At 57.6% G+C, this 17,310-nt stretch overlaps 1 protein-coding gene across 1 annotated transcript in view; it reads right to left on the bottom strand.

Moving 5' to 3' along the window:
- The window catches only part of ABHD17C (abhydrolase domain containing 17C, depalmitoylase), a 43,597-nt gene extending 26,567 nt beyond the window's left edge, over window positions 1-17,030 (bottom strand). Inside the window, exon 1 of the mRNA XM_059179830.1 lies at window positions 16,340-17,030. Coding sequence (XP_059035813.1) covers window positions 16,340-16,929 — 590 coding nt within the window. The 5' untranslated portion in view covers window positions 16,930-17,030. The remainder of the gene's footprint in view (window positions 1-16,339) is intronic.
- Between the last annotated feature and the right edge of the window lie 280 nt (window positions 17,031-17,310).

Raw genomic sequence — 17,310 nt, 5'->3', positions numbered from 1 at the left:
CGGAGACTACTGCTGTCCTTGTGCCTCTCATTTTGCTGTGGACGAGTGAGTGTTCCTGCACTGGGACCAGCGGACTCCCCCAGTCCTCGGGTCCCTTCCCCGGACCACCTGAGTGCCTGCTTCACCGGCTTCCCCAGCAAGGGGAGCGCGAGAGCCTGAAGTCCACTGATGGGCACAGCACAGCTGACTACAGAAATGACCGTCCCCCTAACATCTCTGGCTGTAGCGCAAGGAGACTCAGCGTCCCATGCGTGGGGAGACGCACTAAAAAAAAAAGTCAAATACGGGAAGATGGTGTCGCCGGACCATCTAAACATGCTGCCTTGTTTACAGACGGACAAAATCACACCAGAGAAGATGCCTCACCCTGGGATCCATTCTCCCAAGAAACCAGCAGATGCTCCCAACCTCACTCTTGTACTGCCCGAGTCTTCTGACCGGAGGCTTACGGAGACCCCCGCACTTTCAAGCCTGGTAAGAACCCACGGGGAGGGTGTTCCCAAGGACTTGTCTTACTTGCTGCCTCGTGGTTGCGGAGACCAAAACAGGACAAGAGCCTCGTCGGGGATTAGGTGAGAAAGCTCTTCCTGAGAAGTGCCAAGCCCTCGGCCCTAGAGCAGCAGGTCAGGATAACCGTCCGACGCCCTCACCCTACGCCCTAGGAACAGGCTAGAGGCCAGGAAGCCCCCTGCCATGATCGGTTGGGCTCCTGGAGGCCAAGAAGGCCTTTCCTGGGTTGAGCTGAAGCACTTCGCCGTGGCTCCGTAAACACAGCAGACGATTTGTAAGGATTTTCACTTCCCATCACAAGGGAAAAGTGGTCCGAGTTTAAATGCTCACAAGTAAGACTCCGTTCCATGTTATTAAAACAGGGCATTGTGGCTCTTTAAAACCAAGTTCAGGAATAACAATAAACAGAGGAATGAGAAATAAAACTCAATTACACTAAAAAAAAAAAGTCAAATACGGGAAGACGGTGCTGCCGGACCATCTAAACATGCCGCCTTGTTTACAGACGGACAAAATCACACCAGAGCAAACCACGACAGGAACCACTAACGGCAACAAATGAAGAGAGACAACCCTGGAAGAAAGTGTAATAATCAAAAGAAAGACACTGGAGCCTCCCACGCAGCTGCCGAACAGCCCCACGGGCTAAGGGAAACCAGTCCCTCTCCCTAAACCTCCTTCTACTAATGCACCGAGTGACAATGACAGTATCTGTCCCACCTCTCTCCAAAAACTACTCTGAGGGACAGAGAAGGTGCCCTGAGGCATGACGCCCTGTACAAAGGCAGAGGGTTGCCAGGTCTCAGATCTCTAAAGACCACCTCTGATCGGCTTCTGCGTTTCTTTCCATTTCTCTGCACTCTTTTTTTTTTTTCAAATTCACTTTGCCAGACTTACACCCAAGCTCTGCACACACACGTGCTCTTCCACTGTTCATAACAAATGCCACCACATACACGACCAGCAATTTCCCCCTTTTACTGGAGAAAAAACTGAGGCCCAGAGGAACCCACGGAGGCAGGAGTGGACCCCGGGGGCAGTCTGGCCACGTCATCCTGCCCTGCCCTCTGCACCTCCCGCCCACCGAAAGTTCCCGAGGTCAGCACACAGGCCCCTCAGCATCTCCCCCTTATCAGAATCTACAACGGGAAGGGCAGAGCAGGCACACACCCCCATCCCACTAGAAAAGAATCATTCCTTTTCTTCCTTTCAACTGATTTCCAAAGGTTTAGGAGACTTTTTTTTTTTTTTGGGGGGGGGGGTCTTCAGAATGCTGTTAGACAAAAGTACAGAATTCCACGGGGAGGGGAGTCTCTCTCAGGGTATTCAAAGTCACCTTTTAAATGCAAATTGAAGGGGTGTTTTGTACTGTAAAAGATCTAGTAACAATGAAAGCTTGTACCCAGCATCTGGCCCAGCACCTGAGATCTACCAGGCACTCGAATTGCTGAAGGGTTGCAAATTCTAAAAATTTAAATTTCTCATCATGTTTAGATCCTGTGGTTCTAAGAAAAGAAATCCAAAAATTATTAAGTATAACAGTATCAATCTAGACTTCCCACCATGTGACCTCCTTCTCAAAAGGGAGAGCATGTGTTTCTGATACGTATACAGACAGACACAAATCTTAAGAACAATTTAAAATAAAAAACTTTCAGGGGCACCTGGGTGGCTCAGTGGGTTAAAGCCTCTGCCTTCGGCTCAGGTCATGATCCCAGGGTCCTGGGATCCATCCAGCCCCACATCTGGCTCTCTGCTCCGCAGGGAGCCTGCTTCCACCACTGCCCCCACCTGCCTCTCTGCCTACTTGTGATCTCTGTCAAATAAATTAATAAAATCATTTTTAAAAATAAAATAAAATAAACAAAAGAGAGACACTGGAAAGCAATGAATCATGAACAGAAACACACAGTTCCGATGTTTCCTCTTGATGCCCAGCACAGTCTTGAGCACCTTCCGAGATGCTCAGCTCCCATCACCCCGGGAACCACGAATGCAGAGAACATCATCTGAATTTGGAACTGGAGCCCCAGGGTCAGGCTGCCTGGGTCCAAGCCCCTGCTCACCTCTTAACTCCGTGTGGCCCTGGGCAAGTCACTCATCTCTCCTGTCCTCGGTCTCCCAGTTTCTAAGACGGAGGTGACAAGAGTCCCTGCCTCGCAGGTGTGATGAACAGAATTACGTCCCACGGGAAATGTGCTCGGCACAGAGGAGACGTCCGAGCCCACACTGACACCCACAGCAAACCTCCTGTTTGTGAACAGAGGAGAGTGCCTCTGACACAGTGCTCGGACACAGTGCCTGAGTCCCCCGGCCACACGGCCTGTGTGTCAGTGCCCGATGAGGAGTCCCACCTCCCAGCTCCAGACCAGTGATCTTTCTCTCGTCTGACCGTACCCCATCATTCCAGATAAATGCGACACCCCTGGAGCTCCTGCCTCTCCCTTCCTCCATCCGTCCATCCGTCCAGCCAGCCAGCCAGCCATCTTTACGACCATGATGTTGAAAACAACGGCCAAGACTCCAGTGTCTTTCCTTTGAATACTATCAGGTATGAAATCTACTTAATGTCTCCCTTAGATCTATTCTCGCCCTGCAATCCGTACTCCAAAGACAGCAGACACGCAGCACAGCGCACCCAGGAAAGCCCGGGTCTGCCCCACCGTGCCCGAGTGCCGACGCACGCAGCAGAGACGACGGACCGGAGACCGCACAGCTGGGGTGGGGTCTGTGCGCCCACGGTGCGAATTTTTCTTCCAATGAAAGAGACCGAGAGCAGAGTAACGACAGAGTGGGGGATGGCGGCCTCAAGAGCGGCAGAATACTGGAAACCGTCGAAGGAGCATGATGAGGGCACGGGGTTCACTTCAATATTTTAACATTCAATATTTTAAACATTACAGCGAAGGAAAAAACAGAGCTGGTGTGTCGGTCTCAAGGTCCCAAGGCAGGGACGGTCACGCACAGGCAGCCCGTGGGATTCCAGGTGCCCTGTCCCTCCAACCCCGCACTCTCGTTATCAGCGGACAGGGCACACAAATTCCCCTAAGAACAAGGACTGGGCCGGGGCGCCTGGGTGGCTCAGTGGGTTAAAGCCTCTGCCTTCAGCTCAGATCATGATCTCAGGGTCCTGGGATCGAGTCCCGCATCGGGCTCTCTGCTCAGCAGGGAGCCTACGTCCCTGTCTCTCTGTCTGCCTCTCTGCCTGCTTGTGATCTCTGTCTGTCAAATAAATAAATAAAATCTTAAAAAAAAAAAAAAAAAAGAACAACGACCAGGTCTTACAAAAACACGTCAGAAAGCAGTGGCCCGCAGTGTGCGCGTGGGGGCAGCAAGGCCACACGCAGCTGCTGAACGTGCCCGCACTCCTGCCCATAACCGCCCAGAAGGACAGACGGGCTCCGTCTCCTCTCCGCCCTCTCGTCACCCTGCCTGGACCAGTCCCACCGTCAGGGGTCGCTCAGGAAGACAGCTGCGTCCCACAGAAGGCAGGCCAGGCATGCGGGGGACAGAGGGCTGCAGCAGCATCCCAAGTCCCCCCGAACCCCGGGCCAGGTTACTCACTCACACTCAGCACAGCAGAGAGGACCCCCCCCACCACCACTGGCAGCTAGGATGCCCACGGCTACCTGAGGCCTCCATTCCTGGGATCACAGGAGATGAGTGCCCTGAGTCTCGAAGCTGAGAAGAAGGCAACCTCAGGGCCCACAGCCCCTCCCCGTGATCTACTCGTCCCACCAAGGGCCTTCCAAGTCCATGCAGGGCTCCGTGTGAGTCTGCGGAGAACCAGAGCAGGGCCCTGTCCTCAGGGCCAGACACAGGCCCAACTAGCCAGGAGCTCTTACTGGCAGCGACGAGGGCTGTGGGAGCAGAGATCACGCCCTGGGCTCGCTAGCAAGACGCCACAGGGCCAATGGGCCAGCGGGCACAGGAGGGACAGTCAACGGCGTGTGCGGATGCGGAAGGCTGGCCCGGGAAGGGTGCAGGAAGCCCAGGTGTCTCCTCCTCGTGAACACACGGCGGCCCTTCCTGCTGACCAGTGCTGTCCAGAGAAGAGCGGAGGACCCACAAGACTGCTCCTGAGAGACTCGGGGCCAAACCCTCCAACCGTGCTGTTAACGCATTACCTCTGCATTAATTACCAACGATGTTAATGCGTTACCTTTGCAGTTCATGGTAAACGTGGAGACAAAGTGACAGGGCAAAGACCACGGAGGATGGGGCCACGGAAGGGGCAGGTGCTACAGAGACCCCCTCCAGTCCGCCTTTCAGCTCAGAGGGGAAGTCTGGGGAAAGAAGCAGGCAGGAGCCAGCACACGAAGGAGACCGTGGTTGTCACCATGCCTGGTCCCACAGAGGCACTCAGGGTCCACTCCCACTGCCCACGTCCTGATGTGCTCGTCCCCACTGAGGGTCAGGCTTTCAGAAACTAGTCTCAGGACGCCAGGAGGCTTGCAGCACCTAAGGCACCCAGGGAGGATAGCAGGACACAGGAGTGGGCGGCGCCTCTGACGGGGGACATCCCAATGCTTGGGGTGAGACAGCCGCTCCCTGGGTGTCTTGGGAGAGTTCAAGGCGGGGGCAAATCTCCAGTTACAAAGCGTGACCTGGGAGCAGCACCCAGTACCCCCTGACACCTCAGTGCCATCCCCCAGGGACACTGGACCCTCCCACACAGGGTGCCTGCAGGAGCCTGGGGCTTCCCGGGTGCTGGCTGAACAGGGGGGCTGGACAGGGGCAGGGTCCCCCCAGGCAGATGCCTGTTCCCTCAAGTTGGCTTTTGGTTTCATGGTTTCCTTCTTGGAAGGGACAATTGCAAAATGTACCACACCCTTGCTCTTGACGCCCAGGCTGTCACGTCCTCTGTGTGTCCCCTGGGGTGGGCATCTCAAAGGCGACAGAGACAAAGCAAGACTCCCTGCCCGCCTCCCCACTCGGGAGCCTCTCCAGCCCCCTGACACCTCTATGAGGAGTGACTCAGGCTTCCCGCTGCTCCAGCCCAAACCCCAGGACTCATCCTAGTCCCTGCTAACAAGTGTTAGCAGGGGTTCCCCGCTAACAAGAGTTCCCCACTCGACTTGGCAAATACTGGTGACCAACCTCAAAAAGAACACCCCGGATCCCAGCGCCTCCCACCACTTCTGCCTCCATGTGATGGCCCACGCTGCCACCGTCTCTAACCTACGGTCCTGCAGAGGATCCTCACCAGCCTTCCTTCCCCTCCCCAGGGACACTGGCCTTCCACTTAGCACGGACACATCACCAAGAGCCACTGAAGCCTGTGACATCCTCTTACTTCTGTCCCCAAGGCTCGCATTCCAAGCCACACAAGCCCAACACGGTGGCCTATAAGGCCAGCTAGGAGCCCTCTCACACCTGGTGACCCCGTATGGGTTCCCACCGCCTCCACCAGGCCCTGCTCTAGCCACACCAACGTCCAGGATGCTCTGTGAACTCAGGACCTTTGTCCCCTCTCCCTGCACGGAGCCACAGGGTTAGCCCCTCACTGCTTTAGGCCCGATGTCTTTTTCGGGACGAAGCCCACTGTCACGCACGCGTACTTTCTTACTGCCACCGGCCGACTCTCTCCGACATTCTTCTCCTGTCTCAGTAACATTGATCATATTCTCCTCAAACACTGTTTACATAATTACTGGGATGGCGGTTTTTCCTGGGCATGTGCCCCCTGTGAGAGAAAGCTTCAGCCAGCAGGGATTTTGTGTGTATTTTGTTCAAGAAGCACGTCTGGCCCACAGCAGGCCCTTAATACACTTGTTAAACAAACAGACCCAACAGGATATGAGATTGAGTCAGAAAAGGATACTTCATAATCCGAAGGCCTGGCCAGGGAGCGTTGCTGGAAACGACCGGTATGAGGTGTGGCTGCAGACGGGGGGCCGCGGACGGGCACCAGGGACGGGCACCAGGGACGGGCACAGGGTGGTGGAGGGGAATGTCAGCCAGGGACGGGCTGGGCAGCCAGGAAGCAGGGGTGAGGAACAGGACGCTGGGGAGGTCGGCCTGGGCGGGGCAGCCGAGGAAACCAGGATCCAGGTGTGCAAACTGACGTGGCTAGCCAGTCGTGCGGACGGACAGGAGGACCCCGGAGAGGAGCCTGCAGCTCCAACCAGGAGACAAGGAAGCCTAACGGGTCAGCCCGAGGCCGGACTTTGAGCTGTGGCAGGGCTGGAGCCCCAGGCCCGCGAGCCCCTTCTGAGCTTCGGGGACAGAGGCAGAGACCCGAAACCCTCCCCAGTGAGAGCACCGCCCGACCACCCTCCTCCCTCGCTTAGGAACGCAGTCATTCTGGGGTTTTCTTGATGTGTTCATAGGAAAAACCAATGTCTTCCAAAGAATCACACGACAGCAGACCTGTTTAAAAAACGATGTCCTCCAGCCCTGTTATGTAACACAAACATGCACAGAGTTCCTTAGCATGTGAACGGTCCTTTCCTTCTGCACACATATGAAAACTAAAGTGATACCAACACCAGTTTGTACGGGTGCAACCGAGAAGAGGGCATCTGTGAAATACTCTTGAGTTATTCATGACCATAGGGAGGAACCAAAATACTCAAGTTAAACTAGCACACGCACCCCTCCTGCCAGCATGACGGACCTTTGCAGGCAAGGTCATTGTACGACACGCGGCTTGGTTCTGCCCGTCACAATCACTAAAAACAGTTTTGAGAAAGTTGGAACTCTCACTGGATTCCCGGCCATAATAACAGAGAGGTGAGCCAGCAGCTAGAACTAACGTCCGGAAGCTCGCACCATGGATGTACCCTGAGTACAGGCTTGCCGGACATTCTCCCCCAAGCCTAGCTGCCCGGATTTCGTGTGAACCACCCAAAAACGTAAACCGGAGGAGGAAGCGAATACTCAGCACCAGGATTCCTCTGCGCCCCCTTTGTATTGGAAAATTACAGCCGCGCTCTGTTAAAGAGTAATCCGGAGGTTGAGCTCTGCTCGGTGATTCAGCAGATCGCTGACAGGCAGCCAGTCACCGACCCGTCTGAAGCTGAATGACCAAGGCTTTCTGGAAGGACGGTTTCCAGTTTCACCACGGTGCCTCGGTCCTCGAGTGCTCTGAAGGGAATCGATCGTGTGGAAGTTATCAATGAGCTCCATGGCGCAGAGCCTTGAAAACCCAACGGGACTCGGAGGCCCGAGGCATCATGGGAGCATTCATATTTCAGAAGGAAGTGTGTGATTCAGGTCCCTGGGCCGACTTGAAGAAAAGGGAAGGGTAAGTATCTACTGAAGGTCATCGCGTTAGTCAGCAGCTGCCAGAGCGTGTCCTGAGTGGTGGACTGGGTTTCACCTTCTCATCCCCCCACCCTGACGCGACGCCCCAGGAAGTCTCCTGCCAGACCGCACAGCCCGCGCCCGCGAGCAAGACCTGCAAAGGGCACGGAGGAGGGAGGCAGTGGGGGGCGTGGGATTACAGGTAGTTTCCTCTCCTTTTAAGTTCTCCTCTGGGCACATAAGCACCTTGGCAGATGAAGTGCCCCCGATTTAAAACACCAGCGCACACTGCTTCCCAGGGCGAAACCGGGAGACGCGGAGGAGAGAATCCAGATGGCCTCCGCGCCGCAGCGGCACACACAGCCTCCCCCCGGCGTCCGCGGCGTCCAGGTCCTGGCGCTCGGCCGCAGTCGGGACCAGTGATCCTCCTTCCGACACGTCCGGTCACCAGCAGCCCGACACCACGTCCGCACACTTCGTCACCCGCTCACGCCGTGTCATCAGGTCAGGAGGCTGAGCGCGGCGCAGCAGGGTAGTCTGAGCAGAAGACGTCCGTGGCACCCTCGTCACTGCGCACTGCTCGGACGGTCCCGCTGTACTACGCGCCCTTGTTGTCCCTCTCCTGGGGCCTCATTTACACGCTGATCACAGATGCCCGAGGAAAAGCCCAGCAGCGCAGGTTTGGTGCGATGTCCTAGAACAAACCTCCCACGGAGAGAGGGGGGGCAGGGGGGAAGCCTGCACAACGGAGTCGTCTCTGCTGTTCTCCGCGCCCACACCCACCCAGCCAGGCCGGCCCCAGGGGCTGCTCGTGTCCTCGGAGAGCGGGGAAGGACGCGGGATCTCTAACAGTCTTTCGGATCTAAGTGCCTGGCCGTCAGCGTGAGCTGAACATGTGCCAATGGCAGCTCGAATGTTAGTCAGGATCGTGAACAAACAGCCCCCTTGCAGTGCTCCTGCCGCGTGGGGGGGCGCTGGGCTCACGCACCTCACATGGGGGGCCGCCCCCACGAGCAGGACCGTCATGACCGGATCTGAGGTCCACGCAGGTTAGGAGGCCTGCCCGAGGCCCAGCAGCTAAAGCAACTCAGGCAGGATCTCAGGTCAGCTTGACTCCCAAACCCCTGCCCTTCGCCACAGAAGCACCAGAGGAAAGCTCAGACTCCAGGAACGTTCCTCGCCAGGTCGCCCTTGAGACAACCTTGCTGTGTTGCTCTGACAGGAGGGCCAAGAATCAGTTCGGCTGTAAATCAGCTAAATGAAGAGATAGCTCACCGAGTCGTCTCCCGTTGGAGACCTCTGGCTGGAGCAGTGCAGACGCCACATGGGCACGCTTGCCCCCATGTCCCCCGCTGCCCCCAGCCAGATCCACGGCCCCAGCTACCAGCCACCAGCTGCCAGCCATCCCAGGGGGTGGCCTGGGCTGCAGGGCAGGAGAGGTAAGGGCCAGGGAAGGGGAGGCCTGGTTCCCCATGGCCAGTCGCCACAGGAGCCCACACAGGTGGTCACAGAAAGACAGCGGTGTCGCTGCCCTACTGACCTGCTTTAAGGAATCAACTGTGGGCTGTTCTGCAAAGCCTATGCTCTTCCATCCGAGCGAGGCTCGTCGAGGCCGGAACTCCATGGACAAGCCTCGCCACCCCTGCAGCAGAGCCCCCCACCAGCGCCGGGGGACTGGACGCAGCAGGGCCAGCCCCTCCCCCAGGATGTGCCTCGTGCAAGGGGACATGAGGGACTGGAAGGAATGCCGGAACCGGAACAAATTTCCCTCGCCACAAAGGTTCTGTGCTCATCTCACGTCTATTAACTCAATCTCTCGGGCACCCGATGACCGTCAGTGGAGCGTCTGCCTTCGACTCAGGTCATCCCAGGGTCCTGGGATCAAGCCCCCGCATCAGGCTCTCTGTTTGGCAGGAAGCCTGCTTCTCCCTCTCCCCCTGCTTATGTTTCCTCTCTCACTGTGCCTCTGTCAAATAAATAAGTAAAATCTTTAAAAAAAAATTCAATCTCTTGGACAAATCAGGAAGCCTATTAGTTAAAGCAATCCTGAAAAAAAAAAAAAAGCCATTCGGATCGCCAGCTAATGATCTCCTAAGTGTCTCTGCGCTGAGAGTTTGGGTCCCTGCGAGCAAGGCCTCCTCAAGCGGAGATTCATCTCACCACGAGCTGAAGCAAAGTACCACGGGGAAGGCAGGTGTGCGGACGCCAGGCCCCAGGGGCTCCCGTGGGGTCCCCAGACAGGACAGAGGAGCAGAGGAGCCAACGGGGCAGGAGAGAAGAGAGCGTGCCGTCATCCTGGAAGCGACTTCTCCAGAAAGCAAAAAGGGAGAAAAGGCCACTTCCACTGGTGGGTCGGGCCCCAAGCCCAGGGCTCCACGCCCAGCCTCCAAGGGCCCTGGGACAAACACAGATGCGTCTGGAAGGCACGCTCACCCCTCCACACAGAAGCACGCATGAGTCCGTCTGGTGGGTCACCCTTGGAACGGAAGCGTGGAGGAGCCATGAACGTGGAGAAGGAGCCGCGAGCGTGGAGAAGGAGCCATAAACCATGGACCCAGAAGCTCAGAGTCCGCAGGGGCTGGAGAGGAATGCTGAGCCACAGGGACACCCCCAATGGCCGGGCTCAGCACACACGCTCCGAGAGTTGGGGGGTGCTGGGGAGACACTGTGCGGACCCCCAAAACACATTCATCCATGTCGGCTTCAGTGAATTGACTCCAAGAGCTGCACTCTCTCGAGTGGGATATTCCACACCGGCTGCCTTCAATTCCAAGCCAACACGCTGTTACCTTCCTGGAAACACCACCATGCCTGGCCCTTGTGTCAACCAGTCTCCATACCACATTCCATTCCCTTCATCCCTCGGCCGTCAGACCCAGGTAGAAATCCTAAGTGGCTTTCCCTTAACGGCACCGTTGTATTCCCTCTGAGAACACAGGGAGCAGACGAGTCAGGTCTGTAACTTCGCCTTCACAGGGAAAGAAGCTGCTTCCCTCCCCCAGGAGAAACCCACCCTGAGAGTCAGAACACCATTCACAGCCAACAGACGGGGCCCACCCGAGAACACCTGCCACGGCCTTCCTGGGACTTACGAGTTGTCCAGTACGGGTCCTACGACTCACAGACACAGAACTTATAAAACAGCAGCACAGGGTTACATTTTCAGAACGTTTCTAGAAGCTCTCTCTCCTCTCCACCATTGCCGTGGTGTGGACGGACCCTCACCACGTCTTCTCACAAGACCTCCAGAATCTGGAGATTCCTGGCCAGGAAACCAAAGCGGGACTGCCCCATTGCCCAGGGGATGCGCATGAGAACCGGTACTTGAATCGCAGACAGCTCCAAGGAGGCGGGCGAGGAGAACCGAGCCGGGTCTATACGGGACCGCACAGGAGCTGGCACACACATTTGCACACTCACTAGAGCCCCACAAGGGCCCCAGGTTCCTATCCCATCATTCTGCAACATCCCTACCCCATTCCCTAAACAACCCCTACACAATGGACAGAGAAATGGTTTTTCTCTGTTCCTGTGCCTCTGCACTGGTGGGTGGTTCAGTAATCCATGGGGGAGACCTTACGGCTGAAAAAAAAAAAAAAAGTCTCCAAAATCAAGTCCATGCTTTCACAAAATAGAAAAAGAAGGAAGCAGGCAAGAGTTGGGGATTAGCGATGCTCCCGGGGGACGTCCCCGGTGTCCGCCAGGAGCACGTGCCTGCCGGGCTAGAGGATAATGGCTGCTAGTAAAGGGAATGAATGAGTGCACAACATACTGTCTTCGGTAACTTGCCTGTGGCAATGAGGCACCAAAAGTCATTTCTCTTTGTCTCTGCATTTGCTTTCTCTGATCGGGTCCCTGTTTCTGTCACTGAATGCCTGGCCCTTCTAGTCTCTGCAACACACAGAAGGTTGGAAGAACTTCTGCGGACAGACCGCCCAGCAAGCTCCGGTGATAACGGAGCCCCAGATGCCGTCTCTCCTTTTCTAGATTGAAGTGTTCCAGCCAGAATTCTTGCCACCCATCTTCCACCTCGTTCTCTGGGTTGTTGGCTTGCAAATTGGCTCGATTCACACCTTCTCGAATCCCGGGGCCCACCGCGCCTTCTGCAGCTGCTCCCGTCCGAGAGGACCCCCAAGGACGTGCACTGAAAGGCTTAACCTGCCTGCTCCCACTGTAACCAACAGGCAGCTTGTCCCACGTTGAGCAAATTAACCACTTCCCCAGCTCAAGTTACCACGCCTTGAAGGTACCTCCCGAGAAGGCTGCACTGCTCTTCAGCGTCCCCTCCACCGACATTTCCAGGGGGTTCCCACCCATTCCCTCCAGGGCTCATGTTCATGACATGTTTATAGACGACTCGAGGCGCGTCCTAACCTTCAAGCTTTCACTGGGGCTCCGGCTCTCACTTGTAGAGAACCTCTACAAGTTCTACCTCTAGAACCCACACCAGCTGCGGGGGGACTAGATATTCACGTCCCCGCCGGCAGAGTCCCATGCTGAAACCCAGCCCCCAGAGTGCTGGAATGGAGAGGCAGGTGGTCAGGTCCAGAGGGTGGAACCTTCCCAGGGTGTTAGTGCCCTTAGAAAAGCAGCCCAAGATCGCCCCCGGGGTCCCTTCTGCCGAGTGCGGACGCCATGAGAAGCCAGCAGTCCGCAGCCGGGAAGACGGTCCTCACGCGACCCCGACCTCGCCGGTGTCCTGACATCAGACGCCCCTGAGGAACCCGACTCTGTTGTCTGAGGGCCCCAAGGCTATGGTGCCTTCTTGAAGCAGCGGAGCGGACTCGAACGCGCTCACTTCTCCCAGCCTCAGCCCCTCACACCTGCTCCTATCCCACACCTTCTCTGACAGTTTTTAAAAATGCTTGAAATAATCCTCTACCAGCCGACAAGCAAAGAACACCCTTCTCGCCTTCGCGTTTGTTGACTTCCTCCCCAAAGCTCCGCTGGGACTGCTTGGCCACTTGGCCACTCCTCACTGACAAGACCCGCTCTGTCCCCAGGCACGTGGCTAGCTGGCACCCGGGGCACCGAGCAGGAAGTCTGCCCCGGGCTGCAGCAGACAGGGGGTGGGGGCAGATGAGGAGAGCAGCAAGGGAGGGCGGCTCTTACTCCCGGCCCCAACAGAAGCTTCACTGTGCGCAGAACAAGCACATAATGGATACAAAGTGGCTGGGACCTTAGGCCGATACATTGTAGACCCTCCCCAATCCGGTCTGTGCTCCCACCACATACAGCAGAACTCAGGAGGTGCGATAAGACCCAACTCTTGGGACGCCTGGGTGGCTCAGTGGGTTAAGCAGCTGCCTTCGGCTCAGGTCATGATCCCAGCGTCCTGGGATCGAGTCCCACATCGGGCTCCTTGCTCGGCAGGGAGCCTGCTTCTCCCTCTGCCTCTGCCTGCCATTCTGTCTGCCTGTGCTCGCTCTCTCTCCCCTTCTCTCTCTGATAAATAAATAAAATCTTTAAAAAAAAAAAAAAGACCCAACTCTTGTTTGTAAGAGTCCGATTTAGGAAAAACTAAATGTATCTCATGTGTGGACTTCTGGGCCGTCCCTACATGCAATTCATTAAACAAATACTTGACGCGTACCCATCATTTCAGAGCACTGCTGGGTACAGAGAAGACCCAGAGTCCCTGCCTCCAGGGAGCTTCAGTTTAGCGGGAAAGACCATCCAACAGCAGCACATAGTGAAAGAGCATGAAACGCGCCGGCCAAGGGGCCGGGTACCAGGTGCCAGGAGCACAGAGTGTCCAAATCTGCAGCCGGTCAGGACCAGGTGCTTCCGACGCCGCAGAAGGGCACGCGCCGGAGGCTAGAGGTGAGGCTGAGGAGGGAGGCGGGACGCAGGCTGAGTACAGAGACCGCGCGCAGGACGGGGCAGGCTCTGCCATCTGCGCCGTGAGCCGTGCGGTGACCAGGCAGTCGGAAGAGAGATCCCCAACGGAGACAGGGAGGGAAGGAGGTGGAAAAGGGGGTCAGACCCAGCCACGCCATGGGTACCTGCGGTGGATGACTCTCTGCCTTGGCAAGGACCTGAGTAAAGCTGCAAACGGGCGAAGAACAGGACACCTTCCACACAAGGCGAAGGCAGGAGAGCCAGAGAACAAGAGTCGGGTGAAGAAAGGCAGTGAGGGGACGGCCCGGCTTCGGAATCGGGGGGACTCCCGAGTCACTAGAGTAACTAACACAGAGAATGCACCTCCTGGAAGGTCTGACACACACCACTCCGCGGTGCAGCGGGCGGTGTGGAACCCGCGGCCTGGACACCTGCCGCTGGCCCACCATGAGAGAGCCTTCTCCGGGCCTCGGGCAGACAAGGTGGGCACCCGAGAGCAGAGTTCCGAAGTTAGGAAATACATTCTGTGGCCAGCAATCTGCATTTTTTTCTTCTTCTTTTTAAAAAATATTGAATAGACTATATTATGCCCTGCACATTGCCCATGGAAAAAAAAACAGTGGTTTGTGAAACATTTGCTTTGGCCACAGACAGGTACAGAGGGATAGGACGTATACGTGGCCGTGGGGTCACCTACCAGATGGCTGAAAAGCACAGGGCAAGACAGTCTGTCTGCAAGTTTCTTCAAGTTCTAAGACTTTCGTGGTAGCCTTTGAATTCTACACCGCTTTACAGAGGCGTGAATCCGTCTAGATATGAATTCTGCTGTAAAATTAAATAAATGGTAGGCACAATTGAGATCTATCATCAGATGTGCCAAAATTGAATCGAACTGTTGATCCAGAGACAAAACCCTGAGACTAAGTATGACAAGAGTCTCCAGGAAATGATGACACCATGCCTACTCTGTAGCACAGCCACACCTGGACATCCAGGCCAAAGGGCCAGCCTCCTTCCTGTCTGACAGGCTTTCGTTCTCAGGTAGTTACGTACACACAGGAACAATGGTCTACAGAAATTCTCACATCTTGGAACTCAAAGTAGGATTTTGACAGTTCATTTTTTTTTTAAGATTTTATTTATTTATTTGATAGAGATCACAAGTAGGCAGAGAGGCAGGCAGAGAGAGAGGGAAGCTAGCTCCCCGCTGAGCAGAGAGCCCGATGTGGGACTCGATCCCAGGACCCTGAGATCATGACCTGAGCCAAAGGCAGCGGCTTAACCCACTGAGCCACCCAGGCGCCCCTTGACAGTTCATTTTTAAAAGATTTAATGCCAATCCTTATTCTTAACACCTTTCTGAACAGTACACTGCAGCAATGTATTGATCATGTAGGACACAGAGTTTTGAAACCCTTTACTAGAACAGGTGGCCTTCGACGGCCTGTGGCTCCTGACTCGGTAGATCTGTACACGATACATCCTCATCCGCCCAAACCACTTTCGAGAAAGCATCCTCCCAATGAACTCCTTCAGGACTCCAAGAGAACACAGACAACAATATATATTAAATCCCAAACGCCGTCCCGGGGGACGAGGCATTTTCCCTGAAAACGCAAAGGGTAATTTGGGAGCACTCACATTGGCGATCCACGTAAGCCAAGCAAACACATTTTGGGCAAAACCACGTAAGTGCCCGTTGCCAGAGTCGTGCCAACTGCACTTAACCCGAGGACTCCTTTAACGGGAGAGATCGGACGGCATTACAGACGTGATCTCAGGTCTTTTCCCCTTCACTGCTCTGGGGTAGGTGAGGGAAAGCCACAAACACCCACGGGAGCACAAACAGGTGGCGTGACTTGCGCAATTGCCAGGCGTGGTCCTAAGAGAAGAAAACTCCAGTTTTCTGACCCAGGAACCAGGTCGGCCATTTGGGCCTGGAACATCCAAGGCCCTCCCTCCAAAAACACCTTCCAGTCCCGTAAAGGCTAATTCAAGGTCAAGCGAGTCCCAGACCCCACCAGGTAAGATTCAAACTCACCCTGGCCTTGTTCCTGAGGCTCTGTGGGAGGTGCAGGGGACAGCCACCAGCTAGCTTCCTGTCCACACAGTGCTGGCTACTCTGCCCCTCCCCCCCCAGAAGACAGACTCCACACCAGGCGCCCTTCCAGCTGCCTCCGGGGCTGCCCACCCATGGCCCCTCGGAGCCCTTTACAAGGGGGGTTGGAAAGTCATGTCCTCCTGCCCCCGGATTATACACGACAGGATCCCGAGGTCGAGTGGCTCCTGTGCCTGCCCAAGGTCACTTCAGTAGAGGCCCGTGAGGCTCTGGCCGCGGCTCACACAAACTCAGCGCAAACCAAGTTGCTTCTGCCCGACACTTGAGCCGCCCCCACGCCTCCGCCGGTGGGGACCAGAGCCACAAAAGACCCAGGCGGTGGGCCGGTGGCACCCAGGCCTGCCTGAACAGGCAAATCCCGAGTCTGAGCTCACCAGGAACCTGCGGGCTGGTGGGATTTGGGGAGGGGGTGGGAGAAGGCCGGGAATGGAGGAGAAGAGCGAATCCACCGGGGCCCGGGGGCAGGGGGGGTCCCACTCTGCCGGCGCACAGCCCTGGAGAGGAAGGACACCCCTCCCGGCCGGCCGCCCCCCAGGGGACCCCTGCCCGCCTCCCATCTTCCCGTCACGCGGCCGCAGGCCGGGCCTGGCGACCCCCCCCCCCCTTCCGCCCCGGGCTCACCGCGTGCGCAGCGCCTGCCAGGCGGCGTCGATGTCGGCATACAGGTTCTTCTCGGAGGGCTTGCCCGAGCTGACGCCGTAGCCCGAGTAGTCGTAGGAGAAGATGTTGCAGTTGATGCGCGAGCCGAGGCCGATGTAGAAGCTGCACATCTGGCCCAGGTCCACGGCGTTGCCGTGCGAGAAGAGCAGCGTGTAGCGGCTGGAGGGCGCGCAGCGCACGAACATGCAGCCGAGCCGGTTGTCCCGGGCGGTGCGCGAGAAGAAGACCTCGACGGCGTCCAGCTCGCGCTGCGAGTACTGCCAGTCGGCGCGCTCGCTCAGGTGCAGGCTGCACGCGCCGGGCCCCGCGCCCGCGCCCTCCTCGGGCTGCTGCGGCGCCGGCTGGGCCGCGGCGGCGGTGGCGGCGGTGGCGGCGGCGGCGGGGGCCGGGGCGCCGGGGCCGCGCTGCTCGGGCGCCAGCACCGTGTAGGTGGGCTCGGGCGGCAGGAAGGCCAGCTTGGCGGCGATGCGGCTCGGGCAGGGCGGGCAGCAGAAGAGCCAGCACAGCTCGCCCAGCGAGAAGCCGTTCATCCTGGGGCCTGGCTCGGGCATCGGGGCGGCCGGGAGCCCCGCCGCCGGAGGCCGGGCGGGCGCGGGCGAGGACGCGGGCGGGCGAGCGCGGAGGGCGGCTGCGGCCCGCCCGGCCGGCGGCAGGAGGCGGGAGGCGGGGCGCGGAGGCCGGGAGGCGGGGCCGGGGCCCGGCGGGCGCGGCGCTCGGAGGCCGGGGCGGGTCAGCGGCGGCCCCGCGGCCGGGGCGAGGCGCGGGCGGCCGGGGCCCGCGCGCGGCACACAAAGCCGGCGGCGGCGGCCATGGCTCCAGCGCGCCGCCCCCGCCCCCGCGCGCCCGCCGCCGCCACTTCCGGGTTACCGCGCGCCGGCGCCCCCCCCCCCGGGGACTCGGCGCGGGGCCGGGCACCTGGGCGGGGCTCCCCG

This window comes from Mustela lutreola, chromosome 7 (assembly GCF_030435805.1).
Source record: "Mustela lutreola isolate mMusLut2 chromosome 7, mMusLut2.pri, whole genome shotgun sequence".
Classification (NCBI taxonomy): domain Eukaryota; kingdom Metazoa; phylum Chordata; class Mammalia; order Carnivora; family Mustelidae; genus Mustela; species Mustela lutreola.
The sequence above is the reverse complement of the archived record's forward strand: the minus strand, read 5'-3'. Positions and strand labels throughout refer to the sequence as shown.